A 24396-nucleotide genomic window follows, 5' to 3' on the forward strand; every position below is an offset into this window, starting at 1 on the left:
GTTTTCTGTGACTTAGGCAAGCCCTAAACTCTGGGACCTGGAGTAATTTTAATCATGGCATTTCATTTCTATGTGCATTTCATCTGTTTAAAGCAGCCAGCGCCATTACCCCTGGCTGGAGAGCGATGCTGTGGTGGCCTCAGGCATTGTGCAGCTGTTCACTGACTGCATTGGCTCGCTGCACGAGAGATTTAAAGGTAGGAAGATGTTCTATTATGTCTATTTGTCACTTTGTCCCTAAGTCATTCAGGTAATCTTTTGCCTCTGCTTTCCTACTTTTTTGGATTTTATTTTAATTAGTATGCAGTCCTCTTTGACTAAAGGAAGTCACTCATACAGTATTTAGTGTAGTTTGTAGCCTCTTGTTTGTGAGTAGCTCTTAGATTCATCAGCTGTGGAAACTATACAGCCTCTTTCTTTCAAATATTGTCTATCCCCCTTCTGTCTTCTAGGACTTTGACTTCTTTTTCATGTTTTCCTATTTTTCTGTATTTCATTTTGGGAAAATTCTGGAAGTTTATTTTTCAACTTACTCAGTGTCTCTAACTATAGCTATGTTCAGTTTTTTAAAATACCTATTGAATTCCTCATTTCAGTTTCTAGAATTTTTATTTTTCAAATCTACCCTGATAACTTTAAAAAAAAATATTTTTATTGGTTTCAGAGAGGAAGAGAGAGGGAGAGAGAGAGAGAGAAACATCCATGATGAGAGTAAATCATTGATTGGCTGCCTCCTGCACGCCCCCCACTGGGGATCAAGCCTGAAATCCTGGCATGTGCCCTTGACCGGAATCGAACCCCAGACCCTTGAGTCTGCAGGCTGATACTCTATCCACTAAGCCAAACTGGCTAGGGTTACCCTGCTCATTTTGACGGGATCTTCTTTCTTTTTTTAAAATTCTAGTTTTCACTTCTTTAAAATGTTTAAACATGCCTCTTTCCTTTATGATCTCCATGCAACAGTTGCATTATCTGAAGTTCCCATTGCAGGGCGGATTATGCTGCTATTGGATGTTCTTTCAAATTCTTATTTTGTGTATTTTGTAATTTTGTGTCCTAAGCCCATGTTTAGAGAGATTTTATCTAGGGAGATTCTGTAAAGGCTAGGATGGGATGTGCCTCCAGAGAAAATCTGCATTTGGCCAATTGTAACTATGTACTTTCTTGGCTTGGGGTTTCTCACATCACGCACTTCCATGAAATCCAGGTCTAAACTAAACTTGCAGGCAGTCCTCAGCTATCACAGTAAACCTTTTTTTCTCTCTAAGTCCCAGTCCAGGCCAAGGTAGGGAAGGTGCCTTCCCCTGAATCAATGACAGTCTAGTCCTTGGAAGATCTTGTCTTCTGTCTCCTGTGCTGTTAAAACCAACCATAAGCAAAAAGTCCAGGCATCTGTGGCCTCAGTATCACTTTATCCCCCTGGTTTCCTGGCCTCTCCTTGCTTTGGCTCCTGGCGTTTTCTTCCATTGAATGTACTACGCATTTTCAAAGATATTAATATTTTCTTAGTGTATCGAAATGATTTATATTAGGAGGTTTATGAGGCCATTAGGACCACCCAACTCAGATTCTTGCAGTAGCCACCTATTTTCCTGTCCAGTTTCTATTCCTGTCTATTTATTCTGTTCTTGTCCAAAATACTGTTTATGTCCTACTCTTATTCAGAAACTTTTAAGTGTAATGTTATAGCTCATCATTCAAATATGTCTTTCCCAGTGCATTTCAACATTATGTGATGGTTTTTAAAGGGAAACACTCTACTCCAGTCATACTGCTCTGCTCCTTGTTCTCTAAAGTCCTTGGACCTTCCTTCTGCCCTCAACTTGTGAGGTCACAGAGCTTACTGTGTTTGGGCTGGGACTAGCTCACTCTTACCCTAGGGGATTTCCTCCCAGAGTCTTCTACCTACATGTTCATCCTTATCTAAACAAAACTATCTTTTATCCATATTTAAACAGTGCCACCCTTCACCCTGTCTTAAAAGGTTAAACCATGGGTTAATGATTCATGCTGTGGAGTAAGGACTGGGAATCTAGCACAGGATTATTAGGAATGATAAATGGATGGGTACCATGTGTTATGCTCATGTTTTTCTTTTAAATATATATTTTATTGATTTTAGAGAGGAAAGGAGAGGGGGAGAGAGAAACATCAATGATGAGAGAGAATCATTGATTGGCTGCCTCCTGCACGCCCCCCACTGAGGATTGAGCCCGCAACCCAGGCATGTGCCCTTGGCTGGAATCGAACCCGGGACCTCTCAGTCCGCAGGCCGACGCTCTATGATAAATGGATGGGTACCATGTGTTATGCTCATGTTTTTCAAAAGTGAGTGTTGAGAAACACTGTCAGGTTTCTGCCCTCATTGTGTGTGGCGCTCTCTCCTGTGACCAACTATGCTGCATTCCTATGCATAGAACCTGAAGGCTGAAACCATTTGTTTTAGACTAAATGCTCCTTATGTTGACATTAGCTCTGGAGGCACTAAAGCAGTCAATTCTTGTGAGAATAATACTGAGTGATCCAGGTTGCAGAAGAATGTGAGATTTCTTTTAGAATGACTTACCTGAATGACAGTTGATAGTCTGGTTACATTTCTCTTTGAAGAATATTGGATTCCTTCAAGGTTCCAAAGGACCAAAGTGCCTAGGCAAGAGCCTGAATCCATGCTGAGGGCCACAGACTAAAGGGACATCTGGAAATGTAAAAAGCCATCTATTTAGAAGTTTTGAAGGGAAACTGATCACCCCCGCTAGCTACCACACACCAGCTGCTCATTTCAGCTACCCAAGTAATTAAAGTACCATTCTTTTTAAAAAATATATATTTTTATTGATTTTTTACAGAGAGGAAGGGAGAGGGCTAGAGAGTTAGAAACATCGATCAGCTGCCTCCTGCACACCTCCCACTGGGGATGTGCCCGCAACCAAGGTACATGCCCTTGACTGGAATCGAACCTGGGACCCTTGAGTCCGCAGGCCGATGCTCTATCCACTGAGGCAAACCGGTTAGGGCTTAAAGTACCATTCTTTATTGTTAAACTGTCTCCAGGATTTTTCCCCTGGCATGTGAAAATCTTTGATTAAAAAAAAAATGAATCACATATGAGCATTTATGCTAATAATGCTGGCTGAAAATCTTTGAAAATGGGTAATTATTGAGAATCTTAGGTTTTAGACTTTTAGTTCAAATTGGTATTTTGTATCATTATTATTTTAAAAGGTAAATCAAGAGGTCTTGAGCTGTATTTTCTTTTTCGGTTTTAGGCATTCTGTTGCCGGGTGATGCAGGGGCCCTTCGGTTACACCTGATGCATTATTGTGAAGCGTGTACAGCGCCCAAAATGCCAGAGTTCATCCTGTACGCTCTTCACAGTGCCTACCAGAAGCTTCCGTGGAGGGACCTGCACCCCGACCAGATGCTCATGGAGGCCTTCTTCAAAGTAAGCCCTTCACTCCATGGCCTGGAGAGCGTGGCTTCCAGGCGCAGCCTGTGCCCCTTCACTGGGTTTTCTGCACAGTTGCCAGGTGTGCCAAAGTGTACTGTGCCCGTATTCTGTGTGGCCCGAATGGTATTTGTGTAAAGCTTCCCATGGAAACCATTTTATGCTGTTGGTACATGATTGGAAACATTTATGGGACCATGTTTAAAACCCAGAGACAGACTTTGTCTGTCATATGGCAGTTGTCTCCTAGACTTTAGTAATATTGTCGTGTGACTACACAGCTTAATGACAGTGTCACACTCTTTTTGGTGCTTTCTGTTTTTTCTGGGATAGCATTATTACTACTGACTGGCAAATGTTCTGTTAAAGCAAAATGTAAATTGTTGGTACTCAAGCCATTAGTTTCTTTAAGCAGTTATGCAGGGATAACTAGGCTGGAGGAGAGAGAAGTGTCTTGTAACACCGGTCGGTGATGCAGCATAATTATGTGAAGCCCGGGATGACCTGGAAGAGCCCCCTCGGTGTGTGTGAGCCTGTGGCAGGAGCCGTAGTTACAGAGACCAGGCACAGGGTGCCACTCACAGACCGGTCAGGCAGTTTTGTTGTTAAGTTTCTATTTTTAAAAACCGTTTATAACCTTAGCTTTATATGATTGTTTCAGTCTATTTGTTCATAGTCATCAGTTCGTTTGTGTTTACTCTTCATGTCACATTTATTATTGGAGCATCTTACATGCTTTAATGACCGTAGGCCCAGTTATTTATGGCAGTTAGTAAAGTGTCCTGCAGTCTCTTAGTGCTCTAGATGGAAACCCGCCCAGAGCTGCTCTTGTCAGCCACTCCCCGTAGCTCTGGCGGAAGCTGAGGACAGTTGTCTGGGTTCAGAGTGAACTCACAGGGAGGTTGAGCAGGGGAGACAGGCACGAAGTAGATATTCATTACCATTAGGATATGGAAGGGCTTGTTTGTTTAAAGAGCTGTGAGGTAGCATCTGAGGGAGAGAGCAGCCTTGGCTGTATGAGAGATTAAGTAGCAGAGTGGTCTGAAGGGATGATGCTGTAGACTCCGTGACTCCAGGAGTTTTAGTCTAATGATGACCTTGACCTGCCAGAAACGGGGAACCTTTTAGTTCTATGTTCCTTGTTGAGGGGGTTGAGGGTGAGGATAGAGAGCAGGTTATAAAGGAGGATTACGAATCATTTTCCAAAAGGAAAAGGAATAAGTAGTGAGCATGGTATAATGATGGTGGGAATGGAAGGCGTGACTCATTACCAAATCCCATTGATTGTGACTTTATAGGGGAGAGCTTCTTTTTTAAAAAAAATATATATATTATTGATTTTTTTTGACAGAGAGGAAGGGAGAGGGATAGAGAGTTAGAAACATCGATGAGAGAGAAACATCGATCAGCTGCCTCCTGCACACCCCCCACTGGGGATGTGCCTGCAACAGAGGTACATGCCCTAGACCGAATCAAACCTGGGATTCTTCAGTCCGCAGGCCGACGCTCTATCCACTGAGCCAAACCGGTTAGGGCAGGGTAGAGCTTCTTAATCTTTATTGGGAAAGGAAAATTTTATAGCTAGCCATGTTTTATTTTAAACAGACTGGAAATAGGCTTATAAGATAACTTTGACATTGATAATATACTATATAATACATTTGCCACTACCCTAATCCCTAAATTTTATTTTTTTGGACCTGGACATCTTTTCTTTAGGGGAAGAGAATGGGAAGGGTTTTTTGTTTGTTTGTTTATTTTAAATATATTTTTATTGATATCAGAGAGGGAGAGATGGAAACATCAATGATGGGAGAGAATCATTGATTGGCTGCTTCCTACACACCCCCTACTGGGGATTGAGCCCACAACCCCGGCATGTGCCTATTCTAATAATTTTAAATAAGATTTAATTAAATATTATACCATCATCAAAAATTATAAAGACTAATGGAGACATTTTTGAAACATAACATTACACTAAAAAGGAGTTTAGTATAGATACACTAGTGTAGTGGTTCTCAAAGTGTGGTTCCAGGACCAGCAGCATCAGTACCGCCTGGGGACTTGTTAGCAATGCAGATTTCTGCACCGCCCCCTGATGTAGGAAATGAATGATTCCAGGGGTGGGACCCCGTAGTCTGTGTGTTAGCAGGTCCTCCAGATGCTTCTGACACATGCTCGGCTGTGGGGGATATTGACTGGTAGATCTCACCCTTGTCTGACCCAGCGCACGTGAGGACTGAGATGGGCCCTCAGCACCACTGGCCCTGGCAGGGATTCCCGCCGAGTGAGAGCTGGGGACGCGCTTTCCTCTCCTGCTGAGAAGCAGTAGAAGCAGCAGTGAACTCCAAACAAACTGCAGACTGTACACTCACTACACGTGGAAGGAAAGACTGTCAATGCGAAATCTCGGGGGGGCAGGATTATGGGTGACTTCTATAATTCGGAAAAAGATGTTATTTTTAAAAATATAATTGAGTAAACATCGATTTATACACATTTCCAAGATACATAGATAGCTTAAAACAGTGGTTTTAATTTGTTTTCTTTCAGGTGGAACGCGGAAGCCCCAAGAGCTGCTTCTTATTTTTGGGGTCTGTCCTCTGTGAAGTGAACTGGGTCAGTGTGCTCTCTGATGCCTGGAGTCCCAGTCCCCTCCCCGAGACCCGGAGCATGGTTGTCTGCCTCCTTTTCATGATGATTTTATTGGCAAAGGAAGACCAGCTGGTTGACCAGCCGGTAAGTTTGGAGACCTGGGATACAGCTTGGCAGCCCCCAGGTCCTGACTCTCGGCGAAGCTGTCGTTTGTCAGTTGTTGCCCTGATGCCTTCCTCCCTGTGACTGTGCTCGGCACGTGGGATGCCCGATTTTCTTGGATAATTCATAATCCAATAGATTATGAAGGGAACTACACCGAGTCAGAATATAAAAAGTAATGTTATTTTACATCTCATTAATTGCTAGTTCTACCACCAGATCAGAGAATCCCTTTGAAAATTGGGTTCTGAATGCTTACAGATCTTGTATTTTTGCTCCGACCTTGGCTGTTACTTTCACTAGTGCTCCTAACTTGAGTAGATACTTATTTGACATCTTAACTGTTCTGTGTTTTCAAATAGGTCATCTTAGTGGTCACTTCCGCGACTAATTAGAAACACATGTTTCTGGAAAGTGGGAGCTCTGGAAATCGCCTCTACTTAGTCTCCTTGGGCAGACGAGCTCCCTTTCGTGGCATCTTGTGGATATGGTGTCGTATCAGAGTGTGCTAGGTTATTTCAGCAGCCACTACCAACCCTCCATCCTCCTGGCTAAGGAATCTTCTGCTGAATTAATCGTGAAGCTCCTAAAAGTGGCTGCAGGCCTCTCCATTCCTACTGACAGCCAGAAACATCTTGTAAGTAGAGAGGGTGCTTTAAAAGGCAGAGTGTTCTTCAGGCCTGGCGATGGCATGAGTGAGGCTGAGGGTAGCCTTGAGCTCTGTGACAGCCCATCCGAGAAAGTGGGAGGGTGCCGAGCACGTGTGCTCATATTTTGGCCTCTTGGATCTTTTCGTTTTGGTAAGCCTTTACTTGCTACCAGTGTCAATGCTCACAAGAGGCCAAAAGGATTATGGTTTAGTGGTCTGAATGTCATTGGCAGCAGAATGTCAGGGAAGTGATGAGTTTGGTCCCCAACTCACTGTCATTCTGATCTTGGTTTTCTCATCTGAATTGGAAATAATACCTTGCCTCAAAGTGTTGTTGTGAGGATTAAATTAAATAACGAACATAAAAATTTTTGGGAAAGCTCCTGGCCAGTAATTAGTGTGTAGTTAATGTGTTAATGTAGTAAAAAAGGAAGAGTGATCTACAGGAATTTGGGGGAATATAGGCCCTAGTCCAGTGATGGCGAACCTTTTGAGCTCGGCGTGTCAGCATTTTGAAAAACCCTAACTTAACTCTGGTGCCGTGTCACATAGAAATTTTTTGATATTTGCAACTATAGTAACACAAAGACTTATATTTTTGATATTTATTTTATATATTTAAATGCCATTTAACAAAGAAAAATCAACCAAAAAAATGAGTTCGTGTGTCACCTCTGACACGCGTGTCATAGGTTCGCCATCACTGCCCTAGTCTAAGTGTTACCACAGATTTGCATGTCCCTAGACACAGGGCCCTTCGACACCCCTGCTGTGTGGCTTCCTGCTCTGTCCTCCATTCACACAGCTTGCATGGATTCATTTGAATGATTCTTTGTTTTATTGTCAGGATGCAGTTCCAAAATGCCGAGCCTTCATTCATCAGATGGTTCAATTCCTCAGCTCCCTGGAACAAAATGGAAAAATCACCCTCGCCATCCTAGAACAGGAAATGTCTAAGCTCTTAGATGATATCATTGTCTTTAACCTGCCTGGTAAGTGACCACCGGAAGTTGTGTATTTATTCAGTAAATGAATTCCTGTTGTCTATAAGGCATTGTGACATCAGAAAGATGGACAAGATACAGTCATTTCTGTTTCCAGAGAATCAGAGGCAAACGCATGAAGTGAAAATTGACAGATCTGGGAAGAGAAATGTCATATTCACTTATAGTGAGAGATTTTGACACATGCCTCACAGTAATGATAGGTCAAATAGACAATCAGTAAGACTATAGGAAGTCTGGATGTGCTGGCATGTAGTGAATGATGTACCTGTTTCATATACCAGGTGTACCGGTTAATAATGCGGATTTTGTGATCAAAGAAAACATGACAATTTCAAGAGAAACATCAAAAGTGCTTTATTCAAAGTAATGTCTATCGCTAGCTACACATTTCCCCCATCTTTCAGGTAATTTGTGGATACCGTCCCAATAGAACTTTTCTTGTTTTGAGGCAAACCATTCAGAGACCCAATTTTCCACTTCTTCATATGTTTTGAAGTGCTGCTCACAAAGTACATGTGCCATCAATCGGAACAAGTGGTAATCTGAAGGAGCAAGGTCTGATGAATACAGCGGGTGGTTAATACTTCCCAGGCAAGATCTTTTAATGTGTCTTTAACTGGTTTTGAAGTGTGTGATGGTGCGTTATCATGAAGCAAAATTACTTTGCCGTGTCTTCTGGCCCATTCTGGTTGTTTTGCAATCAAAGCGTGGTTCAATTTCATTATCTGTTGTCGGTAGCAATCAGTATTAACTGTTTCACCTGGTTTTAGATGCTCATAATACACCACACCTTCCTGATCCCACCAAACACAGAGCATTGTCTTCTTTCTGTAAAGATTTGGCCTTGCAGTCGATGTTGATGGTTGAGCTGGCTCAGCCCATGATTTTGTGCATTTGGGATCCTCAAAATAAATCCACTTTTCATCGCCAGTCACAATTCGATGCAAAAAAGACTTTCTTTCGTGCCTCTGAAGCAACATTTTACTGATGACTTTTCGGTTTTTCATTTGTCTTTTGTTCAGTTGATGTGGCACCCATTTTCCTTCCTTTAAAATCTTTCCCATTGCTTGTAAACAATTGGAAATTATTTACCGAGCAACGTTTATCTTTCTGCAAGTTGTTTTTGAGTTTGACACGCATCTTCATCCAGTCATGCTTGTAATTGTTGGTCTTCAAACTTTTTTGGTTGACCTGGATGTTCTTTGTCTTTCACATCGAAATCATCACTTTTAAAGTATCTAAACCAGTGTTCACAAGTATCTTGAGATGGAGCATGTTCACCATAAGCTTCCCGAAGTATACAATAACTTTCTTTCAGCAGCACTTTTCTTTAAAATAAAGTAATGAATTAAAACTTCCCGCAAATGCTCTTTTTTTGGCACGAAATTCGACATTTTTAAGTGTAAAAATATCTATGATGTTAACACCTTCAGAAAATTTGACATATGAAGTTTTGAAGCTTGTTGTCAATACGACAAAATAGCATACATATCAAATCGCATATATATCAACATATGTGTAACTCCATCTACTGAAAAAATCCGCATTATTAACCAGTAAACCTGGTAGATCCTGTAGGTATGGAATAAGATGATGCACCTAGCATTTAACACCAACTTGCAAGCCACAACATTCAGAGAATGTTAAAGGAAAGAAAGGGAATTTAGAAAGCAGTACTGGAGAAGCTGTTTCAGAGGTGATCCTGTGATTGGGCCATGAAGTTTGAATAACAGCCTACCAGGCAAAGGAGAGAAAGGTATTCCAGAAAGATCTTAATCAGAAGAATGATGGGATCAAATCTCATTTTTACGAAAGTGTTTGTTGGCTCAGTTGATGACTAATAAGAGGGGAGAGGCTGAGATCTGTTAGGAGGCTTATTGCAGTCATTTTTTATTCCCATGAGTCATAATTAAAAGGTAAAATTGTTGTTCAGATGAAATTCAGAGATAAGCCTTTAAAGTCCTTGCTTGATGATAAGTAGGTCTTACAGTGACATTAAATTAGGGTTTATTTAATGTTGTGCAAGTGGGTGAATTTGGTCGGATGGGTGTGGTGAGTAAGATCTCCCTACTCCCATTGACATAAACACTGAAGCTGTGGTGTGAGAAAGCCACAGGTCTATCCAGTACAAAAGTGGGTACCCAACTCCAGGAGCTAGAAATGGCAAAGACTGTACCTAATGAATATTTTCTCCATCTGTTCTTTAATGTAAAAAAGAAATCTACCTTAGTAACCGCCTCATTGGCAGTTATCTTGTAAAATGAATTTGCTCTTTTTCTTGTGTACTATTCTCTTTTTGCATCTTAATTTTTTTGAGAGCCATTTATATTACCAGCCTATTTTTATTATTCAAAAAAGCAAATAAATAGAAGATCTGCTATTAGGAGGTTATTTTTTTTAAGGTTTTTCCTCCTTTTGTATTTCATTTTAAACAACAACTACTCTGTGTAAATCCCTGTAGAAATGACAGCTTTGGCATTGCAGGTGGTACTGTTTCTAATTAGTTTACCTAGTGAGAGCTGAGATCTATGCATTCGGTTTTCCAAATGAGTAAAGTTGGGGAAATAATGGCTAATTAAACATGTGCTGATAAGTGAGTTACTCTTTCACACCAGCTTGATGTCTGTTTATTAAAGTATTGCTTGGCCACGCTGCTTAACCAGGGGCCTTGCAGCAGTTCCTGCCCTTACAAAGCACTCATGTGCTACATTCTGTCCTTAAAAGCTAAGTTCCATCCACAGTCTTCTTTCTGCTCTGAGGTCAGCCACAGAACCGTAGAACCTGCCTGGAGAGCAGCTTAGATGAAAGCACTGTTTCCCTGGGTCACGTTCATATGCCTTCCGGCAGCCTTTCTCAGTGTGTGTCTCTGTCCCTCTCAGACGTGGATAGCCAGACCCGCCACATGGCCCTCAGCAGCCTCTTCATGGAAGTCTTGATGATGATGAACAACGCGACTATTCCGACTGCGGAGTTCCTCCGGGGCAGTGTCCGGACCTGGATTGAGCAAAAGGTGCACGGGCTGGTGGTCCTGCCCCTTTTAACTGCCACCTGCCAGAGCCTGGCTTCCGTCCGCCACATGGCCGAGATGACGGAGGCCTGCATCACTGCCTACTTCAGGGAAGGTGAGGAGCCATCTCCTGCTCTCTGTAAAGGTGTTGATGGTTCAGAATGCTTTTGGTCTTTCTCATAAAGATCTGCACTTAGCATGAGAACCTGTGACCAATGTCTGTTGGTACAGGCGTATTTCAGGGGAGGGAACCTCTCTACTGCATTTTACTGGTGGAGCATCAGGCCAGCCTTTCATGGTAGACACATCGTGTGTGTCACAGGCCCAAACATAGTCCTCCAAGAAAGTGCTATAAACCAGAATCTATATAATAATGACCTACCATATTAATTTCCTCTATTTTCTCACTTGTTAAAATGAGTTTTCATAGGACTCCTTTTATTGTTTTTTTATTGCATCTCTTAAACTATTATGAAGAAGTCACCCTCCCTTCTCCCCACACCACCACCACCTTCCTTTTACCTTTGTCATTCTCTATCTCTGTCACATTCTGGAAACACCCTGGTCTGGTTAAGAAGAGTTGCAGAGAGCACCTCTCCACTCACACCCAGATGCACACCGTGGTGTGCACGTAGGCGAGATAGGAGGGAACTGGAGGGAGAATGCCAGGAAGAGCTGTATTCTGCCCTTTTTGACAACCTGTGAACCCCCATGGGAGGTGGTATGCACATCACCATGTAACCCCGTGCTAATTCCCCCCAAAGAATTGACAACCATTAGGATGCCACCCCTGCTCCAAATCATTTGTGTACTAAAATAAAAATGCTTTTTTTTTTCATTTTTGAAACATTTTGAAGGATTTCTGTTGAGATAGGAGTCAAACTAAGCATGAGTAAAAAATATGATGGATAGAATAGTAATAATCTCCCTTGGAAAATGTAAATATTTATAACATAAACGGTTCTACAGTTAGAACTTCTAGATGACTGGGCCAGGCAGTGTCTACATGTGATTTTAATGATCACAATAAGATGAGAAAGGTGGTTTATAAAAATGCAGCACAGGATTCTGATTTCTTGGCCCTCTCTGGTGGCTGGCCAGGCACGGGCAGTTAGCAGGCCGTCTCTCCAGTCTTAGCTCAGGCCCGTTTTGTTGTTGTGGCTCTAGCGCCACAGTGGGCAGTGTCTTCTTGACGTGAAGCTTAAAGGGAAGAGACTCACTAGAGTAGTTCCGTCATTTGAATCTGGCGTTGACCTGCACTCTCCTTTTGGTGTTCTTTTTGTAGGCTCCCTGCATCAGATTGTAGGATGGGGCCCCATCCTGGTGTCCCTTCAAGTTCCCGAGCTCACCATAGAAGAGTTTCTGCAGGAGTGCCTGTCCCTCGGCAGTTACTTGACCCTCTATGTCTACCTGCTGCAGTGTCTCAATAGCGAGCAGACGCTGAGGAACGAAATGAAAGTGCTGCTCCTCCTAAGCAAGTGGTTGGAACAGGTGTATCCCAGGTGGGTTGGCCCTCTGGCTGCTGGTCAGACTCACTGGGTTTGGTCACTTGGAATGTAGGGTTGAAGTCATTGTTCATTTAGGTTCACAGAACCAAGTGAAACAGAAACAAGCAAGGCTATGAGGTACAGGAACAATTGTTTTAGAAAGATTTTTACTTGCCTGGGCTAATTTTCTGAGCAGGGTTTTTATGTCCTAAAACAGGCCTGTTGAAGCAACAGCCTTTAGCTTCCTCATCAGTTCAGTAGGGAGAACAGTGTTTACCTAATAGGGTTGTGAGGATTCAGTGAAGGAACATAAAGCTCATGCACAGTGTCTGGCATGCGGCAAGTATTTAATAAATGGTAGCTGTTACGGTCCCCTGACTTTGTTAGCATTGTTACCGGTTAGCGTAAGCTTTAGAGGTACTAAATGCCCCTTGCACTTAAAACTCACAGGTGGACTTTCAGTTAAGTGGGAGTAGAAAAAATCCCCTTCTGATGTTCTTTCCTCCTGGCCTCCCACCAGGTCTGCGCAGGAAGAGGCAAAGCTGTTTCTGTGGTGGCACCAAGTCCTGCAGCTGTCCCTGATTCAGACGGAGCAGAACGACTCGGTCCTGACCGAATCGGTCATTCGAATCCTGCTCCTGCTGCAGAGCAGGCAGAGCCTGTTGGCCGAGGAGAGGCTCAGCTCGGGGATTCTGGGGGCGATTGGCTTTGGCCGGAAGTCCCCCCTGTCTAACAGGTGAGGAAGCGCCTGCGCTGCTCTCTGAGTGGCCTTGGCGTCGGCACCCACCCAGGGTTGTGAGACATGAGTAGGTTTTTGACTTAAGGGACTAGGTTTCCCTCAAAGACTAAGGAAAAATGATCAAGGCCTGGTCACATCTCCTGATTTTAAAATCATGTTTATATTTTTCTCATTTTAAAACAATTTTGGTTTTATGTTCAAAGATTTTTTTTCTTTTTTTTTTTTTTTTAGTAATGTCTCTTGTTGTATTTTGACTTTGTAACCTGACCACACTGCTGATTTCTTCTTGCCTTGGAGCCCGTGATAGTGTGTGGGATTAGGTTAAAATGCCCTGTCAGCTGCCTCACTGAGTGTACTTTCTCAGGGTAATCCTGGTCCCAGCAGGGACCCCTCTGCTAGGGCTGTTAAGTCAAGATGAGTTAAAGTTAACTGAGAAGAAGGATAAGCAGTGAGAAACAAATCTAGATTTTTGCTGCTAAAAAGTCCAAGGTCTGAAAGAATTTGCATTAGCCTCCCATTTTATCTCCTAATACGTACCTCATGCTGGTTTTTCTTTAAAGCCCTTATCGGTTCTGGGAAGAGTTCTCATCCCATTCTGACGTCAGCATTCTTTCGGACTAGCTCATCCTGTTGTTGCAACTTTGGGGACCACTTAATCCAAACCAGTTAGCATCCTGTTTCTTTGCTTGTGATAGAATTTATCAGACCGTGTGATTCTGATTCGCTTAAATTCTGGTGAAATACACATAACATAAAATTTATCATGGTAACCATTTTAAAATGTATGATTCAGTGACATTTAGTATATTCACAATGTTGTTGCAACCATCACTGCTAATCTAGTTTCAGAATATTTTCATCATCCCCAATGGCAGTCCATTAAGCAATCACTCCCTATTAGTCTCCGTGTGTATCCTATTCTGCGCGTTCATGTAAATGGCATCGTATAGTGGGCTCATGTCTAGCTTCTCTCCCTTAGCATAACATTCAAGGCTCATCTATAGTTTAGCATGTATCAGTGCTTCATTCCTTTTTGGGACTGAATAATATTCCATTGTATGGATACACACCACCAGGTTTTGTTTATCCATTCATCAGTTGATAGGCATTTGGGTTTTTCTATCTTTCAGCTATCGTGAATAATGCTGCTCTGAAATTTGTTTACAAGTTTTTGTTAGAACAAGCACTCCTTTTAGGTTCATTTGGGTGTATGTTCCCAGGAGTGGATTTGCTGGGCCATATCGGTACGCTGTGTTTAAGTTATTGAGGACCCACCAAACTTTCCCACAGCACCTGCACCATTCTTTACATCCCCACCAGCCCTGTCAGAGAGTTCCAGCTCTTCTACATCTTGCCAACACTTTCATTCCTGGTCTGAATTATGCCTACATTGTTTGGGCAGTGATAGTGGAAGGGAAGACTAAGGCTCTTTCTTGATCATATTTAAGAGTTTCCTGAAGAGGCTAAAAACAACAGTAGGTCCAGAAATGTGTTAGTCTTGATTTTTAATAGAAAATATGTTATTTGTTTTTAAATGGTTACTTCAATAGTCATTGACTTCTGACCTCTCCCTACGCCCAAGGTTCCGCGTGGTTGCCCGAGGCATGGCCGCCTTTCTTTCTGTTCAGGTTCCTGCCGAGGATCAGATCCGGTTGAAGCCTGGCTCTGAATTATACCTCACCCTAAAAGCTCAGCAGGTCAGTGAAAGCAGCTTTCAATGAAGGGGCAGGTGTTTCCCGCCAGGCGGGGAGGTGGGGAGGTGGCGCTGTGGTCTTTACAGCACTGGCGTGTGGCTGCAGGAGCCCAGCACGCCCTTAGTGCTCTACCTATTGGAAAAGGGGTGCACTGTGCTTCCCCAGATTTTCTACCACGTTCTGTAAAGGTTCCTGCCTGGAGCACTGTTACCACCATATGGAAGAAGCAAAGCGTAGGCAGGCCGGTCTGGGATAGAACTTGGGGGCTGAGGACTGGCACCGAGGAGGGGCCATGGCTGAGAGTGATGGAGGTTAGCTGAGCTGTCACTTGAACCAAGAAAACAGTTCCTGTTCTGTGAGTCTGGAGGTTGACCACTGTTGGAATAACCCAACACGGAGAGAATGGTAGCTGTGAGAAGTTACAGTGTGTTCTAAATGTGGAAGGTCCCATTCCTGTCACTGTTGTCACCTGTCACCAGGCTGGCCAGTACAAAGGTGTGCAGTGTAAAATGGTGCGCATTCTTGAGTGCCTACTGCATGCCAGGCTCTGGCTGGTCTACGTCGGAATCCCTGGATGCTGATCCTCATAACCACCTGGTAGCATAGAAACTTTTATTGTCCTTATTTTTATGGATGAGGAAATGGAGAGAAAGAGAAGCTAAGTAATTTGCTGCAAATCTCACAGCTAATGAGTGCTAGAGCCAGGATTGGGGTTCACTCGCCAGGCCAGTTTGGGGCCCACGCTCCGGCACTCTGCAGTAGTGTCTCTATTCGTGGTATGTGTCGCTCTGTGGTTAGCTTTGTGGTGTCTCAGGCAGCCACGTTCAGGGTGGTATCTTGGTTTTTAAGAGCGAAGATTAAGCAGTACATCCAGCAGGTTTTTCACCAGCATCTCTGCCCAGCTTGTGTCACCAACTGACTTGACAACTGCTGCTTAAACCCCTGTGTCATGTATGAACTGTCACAAGTCAGCAGATGAGTCTCTGGTTGTGAAGTCAGTGTCCTCTGCGCTGCTGGCACTGGAGGGTGGGGGACAGGCAGCAGGCCAGGTGGCTGCGGCCGCGGCTCTCTGTGGGGAAGGGCTGTGCAGCAGTGCAGGCCAGGAAGAGGGGAGGCTGTGTGTAGACATGGCAAAAGCCCAGAAGCTGGAGCAGCCGGCCTCCTTTTGTATGTGGTTAATCAGTGCCTGTGTTGGGACTTCTGATTCCAGTTCTGTAGCTTCCTCAGAGGTCCATGGTTGTACGAGATGACAACGGTAGGTGTGCCATACCTGCTGGACTCACCGTACAAGCATCCAGGTGGTTAACCCTCTTGCCTTCCCTATCTTTTAGGCTCTGAGCACGCTTGAATCTTTGACAATAAGTAAGCAGTATGTTGAATACCAGGAGCAGATCTCTCAAGCGGCACAATTCATAAAGCACCCTGGCCATTGCCTCCATGACGGGAAAAGCTTCCTGGCTCTTTTAGTGAACCGCCTCTATCCGGAAGTGCATTATCTGGACAACATACGATAGAGACACCGACTCCTCAAACACTGCTGCTGTTTATGTTTACATTTACCTTTGCTGTTGCACAAGTGACTGCTCAGCTTCACTGTGGAGCTCAGTGTGGCCAATGAAGTAGTTGACTGAGATGCAAGTCAGAGGCACTAGAGAATGCTTTTGTGCATGTGCACGTGTGTGTGTGTGTGTGTGTGTGTGTGTGCATATGTGTGTGTGTTAGCTCTTAAAACTTCCCTGGACTTTTTAGTTTTTATGTTCATCCAATGAGATAAACTTACCCAGTTCCACTTGGGGACAGGGCTACTCTCAGTTGCCGAACATCCAGGCCATCTCACAAGGACTCTCCTGTTTTCTTTGAATGTCGAGGCTCCTGTGCCAGATCTAACCACTTTGGGAATCATGTAGAACCCTCACTTTTGAACCCCATTCATGTTTTTTCAAAGTAAAACAAGCTTTGGAAATTTCTGCATTTCTCAACTGTGGGAAAGTACATCAGCTTAAAAGTGTTGTGTATTTCTCTCAGAAGGGAGAGAAGATGCTGAATTAAAGTAAGTCATTGTCCAAGATGTGATCACTTGATCCTGGTTCTAGTGGACAGCAGGGATGGTGACCAGTACACTTCATCCAGCGCGTGTCCTCATGGAGAGAGGCCATCCGTCTAAGTCGGGGTGGCACGCTGGCAGTTTGCGCTGAGCCTGCTGGGCACGGGTGTGTTTGTTTGGTCCACATGTGGAGAGAGTGAAACGGCTTCCTCTCTCCAGTCCAGTATAGGTATACATTCTCTTCATCCTATCCCAGCCCTCCCCCCGTTCACATCACTTACTTGGCCTCTGTAGACATCTAAATTAGCAACTCTTTATAGACACCAAGTTAGAAATCTGAGTGCCCTATTGGAGGGGGAGGGGGGGCGGGGGGGCTTGGTTCTCTGTTCCTGCGTAGTTCTTCACTCCATTGTGAAACTGAAATGAAGTTAGCAAACCTATTGAAACACTGGTCCGTGGAAACTAGGTCAGGTCAGGTCAGGAGACAACTGAAGATTGGCTTTTTTTCAGTAGCCACGTGCCTTCTGTTGTTACAGTTCATGCATTACCAAAGCCCGTTGTACATCAACTTGTTCTCTTGTCATCTTTTTGCTCTTGTCATTTCCCCCAGGAACTGGCCATTTGACTCCTTCATAGTCATAATCCCGTAGGCTCCAAATTGATTTTGGTTGTCCACTTGCATAATGTGTCTTTTGTTTATGGGTTATCTGTAGCCTAAGGAAATTTACCTGAAAATGTCTAACCATCCCTGGGCGCTTTTAGCAGGGGATGGGGACATGGGTTAACAGAGATACTTTCTGTTCAGACATCCTCCTTCAGTGCTTCCCCGAACATGTGCAAGCCTACGGCGGTTCTTTTTTAAGGGGACAGAGCATTCTGCCTCACAGACCTGGCCTGAAGAAGATCACCCCTGAGCAGCCTGCAGGTCTGTAGGCCACCCATGGCCTTCTCAGACGGGCACCACTCAGAGCTGTCCTTGCTTCTGCTCCTCTCATTTTCAAAACTGGTCATCTTCCCATGCTGTGGATGAGAAACTTTTAGAAGCTGTGGACAGTGTAGGGGCTGATTTGGCAACAGACTTTTTTTGACAGGAAACATTTTGTGTGCTTTCTTTGAGGAGGATGTAATTATTGATATCCTAGACTGTGAAATTTTTGTGTGACAGTATGTACATTTTAAAGAAAATTATGACTAATCTGTTAATTTTTGAAGGTTTATAATATTTATAATGTATTTGATCTCTAAAAATTATAAAAAATAAAATCATTCTTTAATTGTAGCTGGTGAGAATCTGTTTTTATGCTGTTGAACTCTTGTAAAATTTTTCAGTTGTTAAGGTTGATGCTGATTTTTATGCCTGATGTCATCTAATTTATTTGACAGTGTGCCTTGAATATCAGAGATGTTTGGTCAAAGTGCTTCCTCTTTAACTCCCTCGTGCTTAACAGAGGGTCTGCTCACGGCATAGGGTCATCTGAGAGGCTCTGGACAGTGCTTTAAAGACAAAGAGCGAAATAAGCGGTCAGAGAAAGACAAGTATCACATGGTCTCACTCATGTGGAATCTAATGAACAACATAAACTGGTGAACAAAATAGATCCAGAGACACAGAGCATGGAGCAGAGGGACAAATCTTAGAGGGAAGGTGGGGTGGGGAGAGATTAACTGGGGAATTTATATGCATACTAGAGGCCTAGCACACTCAAAATCGTGTGGGAGTACTCGCTTCCCCTTGCCTCAGCTGGCCAACCCGCCCATGGCCGCTAGTAGCTCGTGCCCCACCCCACCTGCTGTGAGAGCCAATGCTTGTTTGGTCGTGATGGTGTGACAGCTACGGGCCTTTTATATAAGAGACTAGGGGCCCAGTGCACGAATTTGTGCACCATGAAAGAAACTGTGGGCTGCAAGGCTTGCGCTGGGCACAGGGATGGGTCTCAGCCTATCCTCTGTGCCCCTGCCTGGCCCCTCCTGCCGGCAGCCCCGCTCCTGCTGCCACCACTCCCATGCTCTGACAGTGCCAGCCCCGCTTGCACCTGCTGATGGTGCCAGAACCGCCGCTTGTACCCATTGCTGGCGCCGGCCCCGCTCACACCTGCAGCTGATGCTGGAGCTGCCACTTCCACCCGCTGCTGCACCTGGTGCTGGTCCTGATTGCTCAGCGCCGTCAATAGGTGCAAGCGGTGGCTGCTGCACCGATCGCCTCTCAGGAGCAGGGGGAGGTGGAGGAGCCATCAGGGGCAATTGGGGCCAGCAGCCACTGCTCACACCTACTGATGGTGCCTAGCAATCGGGATTGGTGCCAGGTGCCGGCAGTGGGTGTGAGCAGTGGCTCCGGCACCAGCTGCAGGTGTGAGCGGAGCCGGCGCTGGCAGTGGGTGCGAGTGCCAGGCAGGACCATGATGTGCAGGAGCAAAGAATTTTCAGTAACCACCAGAGGCTCTCCCCGATGACAGCAGCTGGCACCCTGCCTTGGTCTGGCATCCCCACGTACCTGCTTCACCATCCCACTGTGGCCAACGCCCGCCATGTTCTGTGCACGCCCCCTGGTGGTCAGCGCACGTCATAGCAACCGGTTGTTTGGTTGTTCCAGTTGTTCTGCCGTTAGGTCTATTTGCATATTAGCCTTTTATTATATAGGATATGCATAGCCCATGGACACAGACAATAGTGTGGTGAAGGCCTGGGAGGGGCAGGTGTGGGGTTGAGGTCAATGGGGGGTGGTGGTGGTAAGAGGGCATCTGTAATACTTTCAACAATAAAGACTAAAAAAAAAAAAAGACCCTGAAATAGATAGAAGGTGGCAATGCTGCTGTGGCCTAGGAATGAAGAGACCCAGCGTGGCCAGTGGCTTTCAGGAATAAGGAGCCATTGCTGGCAAAAACAGTTGCAGGGCCAGTCCCGGAGACAGTCTTGGTGCTGCATGTGGAGGCCTGGACCAGGCAAGGCCAAGCCCCTCCATCCCCAGCAGTGTTGAGGGTGACCTGGTGCAGACTTCTCCCCACACGTGGCCATCAATGGTGTCTGGTGCAGATGTGCTTTGTGCAAATGTGTCCCGCAGCTTTCTGGTCTTGTGAAAAGCACCTCTGCATCTCCACTCATCTCCCCACTCCACCCCACAGTGCAGAGGATGGTGAGCTGGGAGGCACGGAGGCTAAGGCCGGGAGGGCCTGCTGATGTGTCTGCTCAGCCTGATGGGGGCAGGACCCACCCCTACATGTGTCCCCAAGTTACCTGGGGCTCAAATTTAAGCATCACTCGCCTGCAGATGCCAAGAGTGTGCCTCCTACATTCTGTGCCCTCACCTGGTCCCTGCCCTGGAGGGTGGTCACACTAGTGTGGACCAAGCAGCCAAGTTCACTCCCCTGGACTCTCTGGTGGCATCGGTCCTCAGCAGCTGTGCCCTGGGGTTGGCACATTCAGTTAGTGCTGAGTGCAAACTCCAGGCCTCCGTTTCACTTCAGTCGCTGCCAAAGACTGGCCTCCTTAGCCATCCGCATGACGGTTCCAACAATGAGGCGCTTTGTGCTTCACCTTTAAAGCTGCCCGCTCTTCGTTTGGGGCCAACATGACAGCTTATTTTGAGGCAGTAGTTGCTTTTTTCCTGCTCAGTTAACGTTGTCTTCTTAAGCAAAATGTTGGAAATAGGTGTTTTGCTTTTTAAAGAAGTTCCTCTGCTGTGATCTTCCATGTGCCAAGCTGCGTGAAGTTCTTGGCTTACAACTGGCTCAACCTTATTCTGGTCCAAGATGGTCCTCACTCACTATAGAGGCATCCAGAAGGCCATTGGTATTTTAATGGGAAGTGCGTTGAATGTATAGATTGCTTTGGGTAGTATGGACATTTTAATGATGTTGATTCTACCAATCCAAGAACATGGTATGTTCTTAACTTTTATTTTTTAAGGAGAGATGTAATATCTCTCATAAGCCCTGAGGGTTAGAATTCATTTTTCTTTCCATGGCTTAAAATCACCTGTGTTTTCAACTCTTTTTTTCCTTCCCACATGTCTAGTGTGGCCTTTAAAAACCCAACTTAATGCCTGGCTGGCGTGTCTTAGTGGTTGAGCATTGACCTATGAGCCAGGAGGTCACAGTTGATTCCCAGTCAGGGCACATGCCTGGGTTGGGGGCTCGGTCCTCAGTGGGGAGTGGGGAGGACGTGCAGGAGGTAGTCGATCAATGATTCTCTCTCATCATTGATGTTTCTCTCCCTCTCCTCCTCTCTGAAATCAATAAAAATATATATATTTTAAAAACCCAACTTATTTTGGTCATTAAATGTGCAATATTCACTTCTTCATTGTTCAGCATTTTACACACTTGTACAAAGGACATGTTTTTATATAATGACTAGAGGCCCAGTGCACATTATTGTGCGGTCCCACCCACCTGTGCGCACCCCTCCACCAGCCCGCCCGCCCGCCCGCCAATCTCACAGCAGCGTTTGCAGCAGTGCTCATAGCCGCCCACCGCCTCACTGCCCTGCGGGCCACCAGCCAGCCACCAGCCTTGCTGCGATTGGACCCTGTGGGCCATGGGGGAGGGCCCGAGAGGTGCTCCATGCACCTCATGGTGACTGGTTGTTTGGTCGTTTTGGTTGTGATGCCTCTTGGCATTTTATTATGATGAGAAACAAGAAAAAATGAGAATTGGTTAAGTAAACTGCAAATAAACTAGACTCAAATTTAACGTATACATGGTGGACATGGCTCGTTTTTGGCAAGTTGGTTGGCAGGTCTTTTCTTCCAGAAATCACACTAAGGAAAAATGGGAAAATAGAAAGCTTGTAGTGGGTGGAATCTATGTTCTATGACATTTCACTACAATGGGTGAGGCCTCTAGTTTCAAAGAGAAATTAAACCTTGGGGGTTTAAGAACTGGCATCGACAGGAGGCCACCTGGTGATTCCAGAGACTCAGGAGCACCTGGAGGGTCCATCACACGGTTGGGACTGTGGTAGGAGGGACATGAAACTGCACGAAGGCTCTCACGGCCTGAGTTCCTGGGTGGGGTTGGGGGAGGGCGCCTCTGGGAGGGCAGAGCTGCCAGGGGAGGGTGGTGTAACCCGCTTGGTCATGGTTTGTCAGGAAATCACTTCAGCTTTGGAAAGTTCTTCCTTGGTGTTCCTTTTCATCAACATTTGTAGGACACACTCTGAATGGGCCAAGGATGGTGGGAGGGCAAACATGTGATGCTGGCCAGTTCGCTTTCCTACCTGGGACTTTCCCCCCACATTAAAGTGAGAATTATTGAAGCCTTACCTGTCTCCTGGGTTTTTAGTGAGAACTACCCGAGATCACAGAGGCGAAGGGGCTTTGAGGACACAGGGACCCCAGAAATTTAGGAGCTGTTCCTGTGGAGGGGGTGGGACTGAGCCTAAGTGGCCAGGGATGGAGGTGGGTCAAGCCCAGGACCCCTAACCCTTGGTCTCAAAGGTCCCTCTAGCCTGAAGGTAGATACCTGTCTCCCATCCACTCTGGGCGTGAGATATGTGTGAACACTCTGCTCCTCACCCCCACCCCAGTGTCATTTCCATCCGAAGGCACGGGGACTACTCCAGTGTAGATTATACCGTGTTGTCTCATGTAGCCTCTTCTTGATTTAAAATCTAGGCTATTAGCTAGCTCTTTCAGGGCAGGGAAAGTGTGTTGGGCTCTGGGTGCATCTGGGCAGGCACCCGGGCAGTTGTTGCCTCTTCCATCTGCTGCCCATGTCCAGCCCCCTGTGCATTGTGAGCGAGTTGTTGGAGTGCCAGAGGGAGCCTCCGCTGTCCCTCCTCTAAGTGTGCCCCTCAGCCCATCACTGTGTCTGGAATCACGTGGTCAGGGGCACATTCCTTTGAGGAATGCTGCTACTTCCGTTTCAAAGTGCAAAGACACAGGAAGGACCACCATCGGGGAACTGTGAATGTGGGTTGTAAGACCATTATTGAATTACCAATTTTCTCAAATGTGGTAATGGCATTGAGGTTATGGGGGAGGATGCTCTTGTTCTCAGAAGACACAGTATTTAGGGGTGACATACTGTGATGCCTGCAGCTTATTCACAAATGGTTCGGCCACACACACACACACACACACACACACACAGTTGAATGTAGGTAGTAGGTACCTGGGGGAACATCTTGCTTTTTCAGTTTTGCTGTGCATTTGAAAATGATCACAGTACAAAGTTAGGGGTAAAATCACCTGGAGAATTTGTGTAAAATTCCAGCCCTGCACTCAGAGGCTGTGATTCGGGAAGTCCAGGTGTGCTCAGAATGGGGATCTGAGCAAGCTCCCCAGGGGTTCCTGATGCAGGCGCCCTTGGAACCCACTGGGGAGACACTTCTCTGAGTGCCAGGGTTCCAGGGTGGAAACCCAGCCCCAGAGCATTGTGGGGCTGGAGCAGGTGCAGTGATCAGACAGGTGAGATTCGTCATGCTAAGCGGTACAGGGAGCTTAGCCCCTTGGGTTCACTGACTCCCTTCCGCTACTTGGAGCCTCCCCTGCAGCCTCTGCTAGGCCCCACCCTGCCCCACCCCCACACTCCAGAACTTTCAATTGTTTAAACATCATGCTGTGTCTAACCTCCTGGCCTTTGCTCAGACTGTCCCCTCTGCTTAGAATGCCCTTCTTTCCTACCTCCCAACCTGCATTCTCCCCCATTTTCATGGCTAAGTGTACTCTCTCCATATCCCCCTCTAGGAATCCTTCCCAAGTCTGGGCCAGTCATCCCTTTTGATGTGCTCCCACAGCACCCCCAGCATACTGTTGCCCTTAATAATTTCCCATTCACTATGGAGTCCTCAGGGCTGTCCCCAATGCACTGCCCAGTCCTTTAGGGTGAGTGGGACATGTAGTTATTTATGGCCAATGGGAGACCCTCTAGAGCAAACATGTCAAACGCAAAGGCTAACATGGGCCAAATAAATGAGGCATGTGGCCCACGGGCTGAGAGTTTGACATGCTTGCTCTAGAGCTTTCTTTTTACCTCCAACCCAGAAACCCACAACATTAGAGACGGTGGATCCCTAAGTAAGAACAATGAGCAATCCCCCCCCACCCTGCCCACCGCCAATCTGTGATGGGCATGTAGCTTTGGTGAGAATAAACCCTAACTATTTTCAGCCATTGTGATTTGGGGGTTTGTTTGTTACCACAGCCTGCCTGATACACATACCTTATTCATTTTTGTATCCCCCAAACATTTGGCCCAACTCCTAGCACAAAACAGATACATAAAAAATAATTCCTATCACTATTGTTTTTGGCTGTGAGACTGGCCTCAAAGACCAGGCAGAGGTTCCAAGACCAGCATCCTGTGTCCTTCATTTCTTCCCTGGTGATACAGGACCCTCCCTTGAGGTGCCCCAAAGCATCCCCATTCAGGGAGGTAGAAATGCCATCTTCTCTCACCCTTTAACAGCTCGGACAGGCTCCTGGATGGATCCCAGTTAACCGTGAGCCTCCCTCACCCACTTGCCCTGGTGAAGGCTCTGGGGAGGAGGGGACCTCATACCACTGCCCTGCTCATTAACTCGTAAAATCCCTCAGCCTTCAGGCCATCTCCCCCGGGAAGCATGA

At 45.6% G+C, this 24396-nt stretch overlaps 1 protein-coding gene across 1 annotated transcript in view; it reads left to right on the forward strand.

The window, feature by feature from the left end:
* Positions 1-18111, forward strand: part of EPG5 (ectopic P-granules autophagy protein 5 homolog) — an 84694-nt gene extending 66583 nt beyond the window's left edge. The window contains 10 exon segments of the mRNA XM_014452550.2: positions 94-197; positions 3267-3442; positions 6002-6188; positions 6634-6842; positions 7702-7846; positions 10741-10983; positions 12154-12370; positions 12876-13091; positions 14677-14791; positions 16120-18111. Of these exon segments, the coding sequence (XP_014308036.1) occupies positions 94-197; positions 3267-3442; positions 6002-6188; positions 6634-6842; positions 7702-7846; positions 10741-10983; positions 12154-12370; positions 12876-13091; positions 14677-14791; positions 16120-16302 (1795 nt within the window). The 3' untranslated portion in view covers positions 16303-18111.
* Positions 18112-24396: the final 6285 nt, after the last annotated feature.

Source organism: Myotis lucifugus, unplaced genomic scaffold, assembly GCF_000147115.1.
Source record: "Myotis lucifugus unplaced genomic scaffold, Myoluc2.0 scaffold_16, whole genome shotgun sequence".
In the NCBI taxonomy this organism is placed as follows: Eukaryota; Metazoa; Chordata; class Mammalia; order Chiroptera; family Vespertilionidae; genus Myotis; species Myotis lucifugus.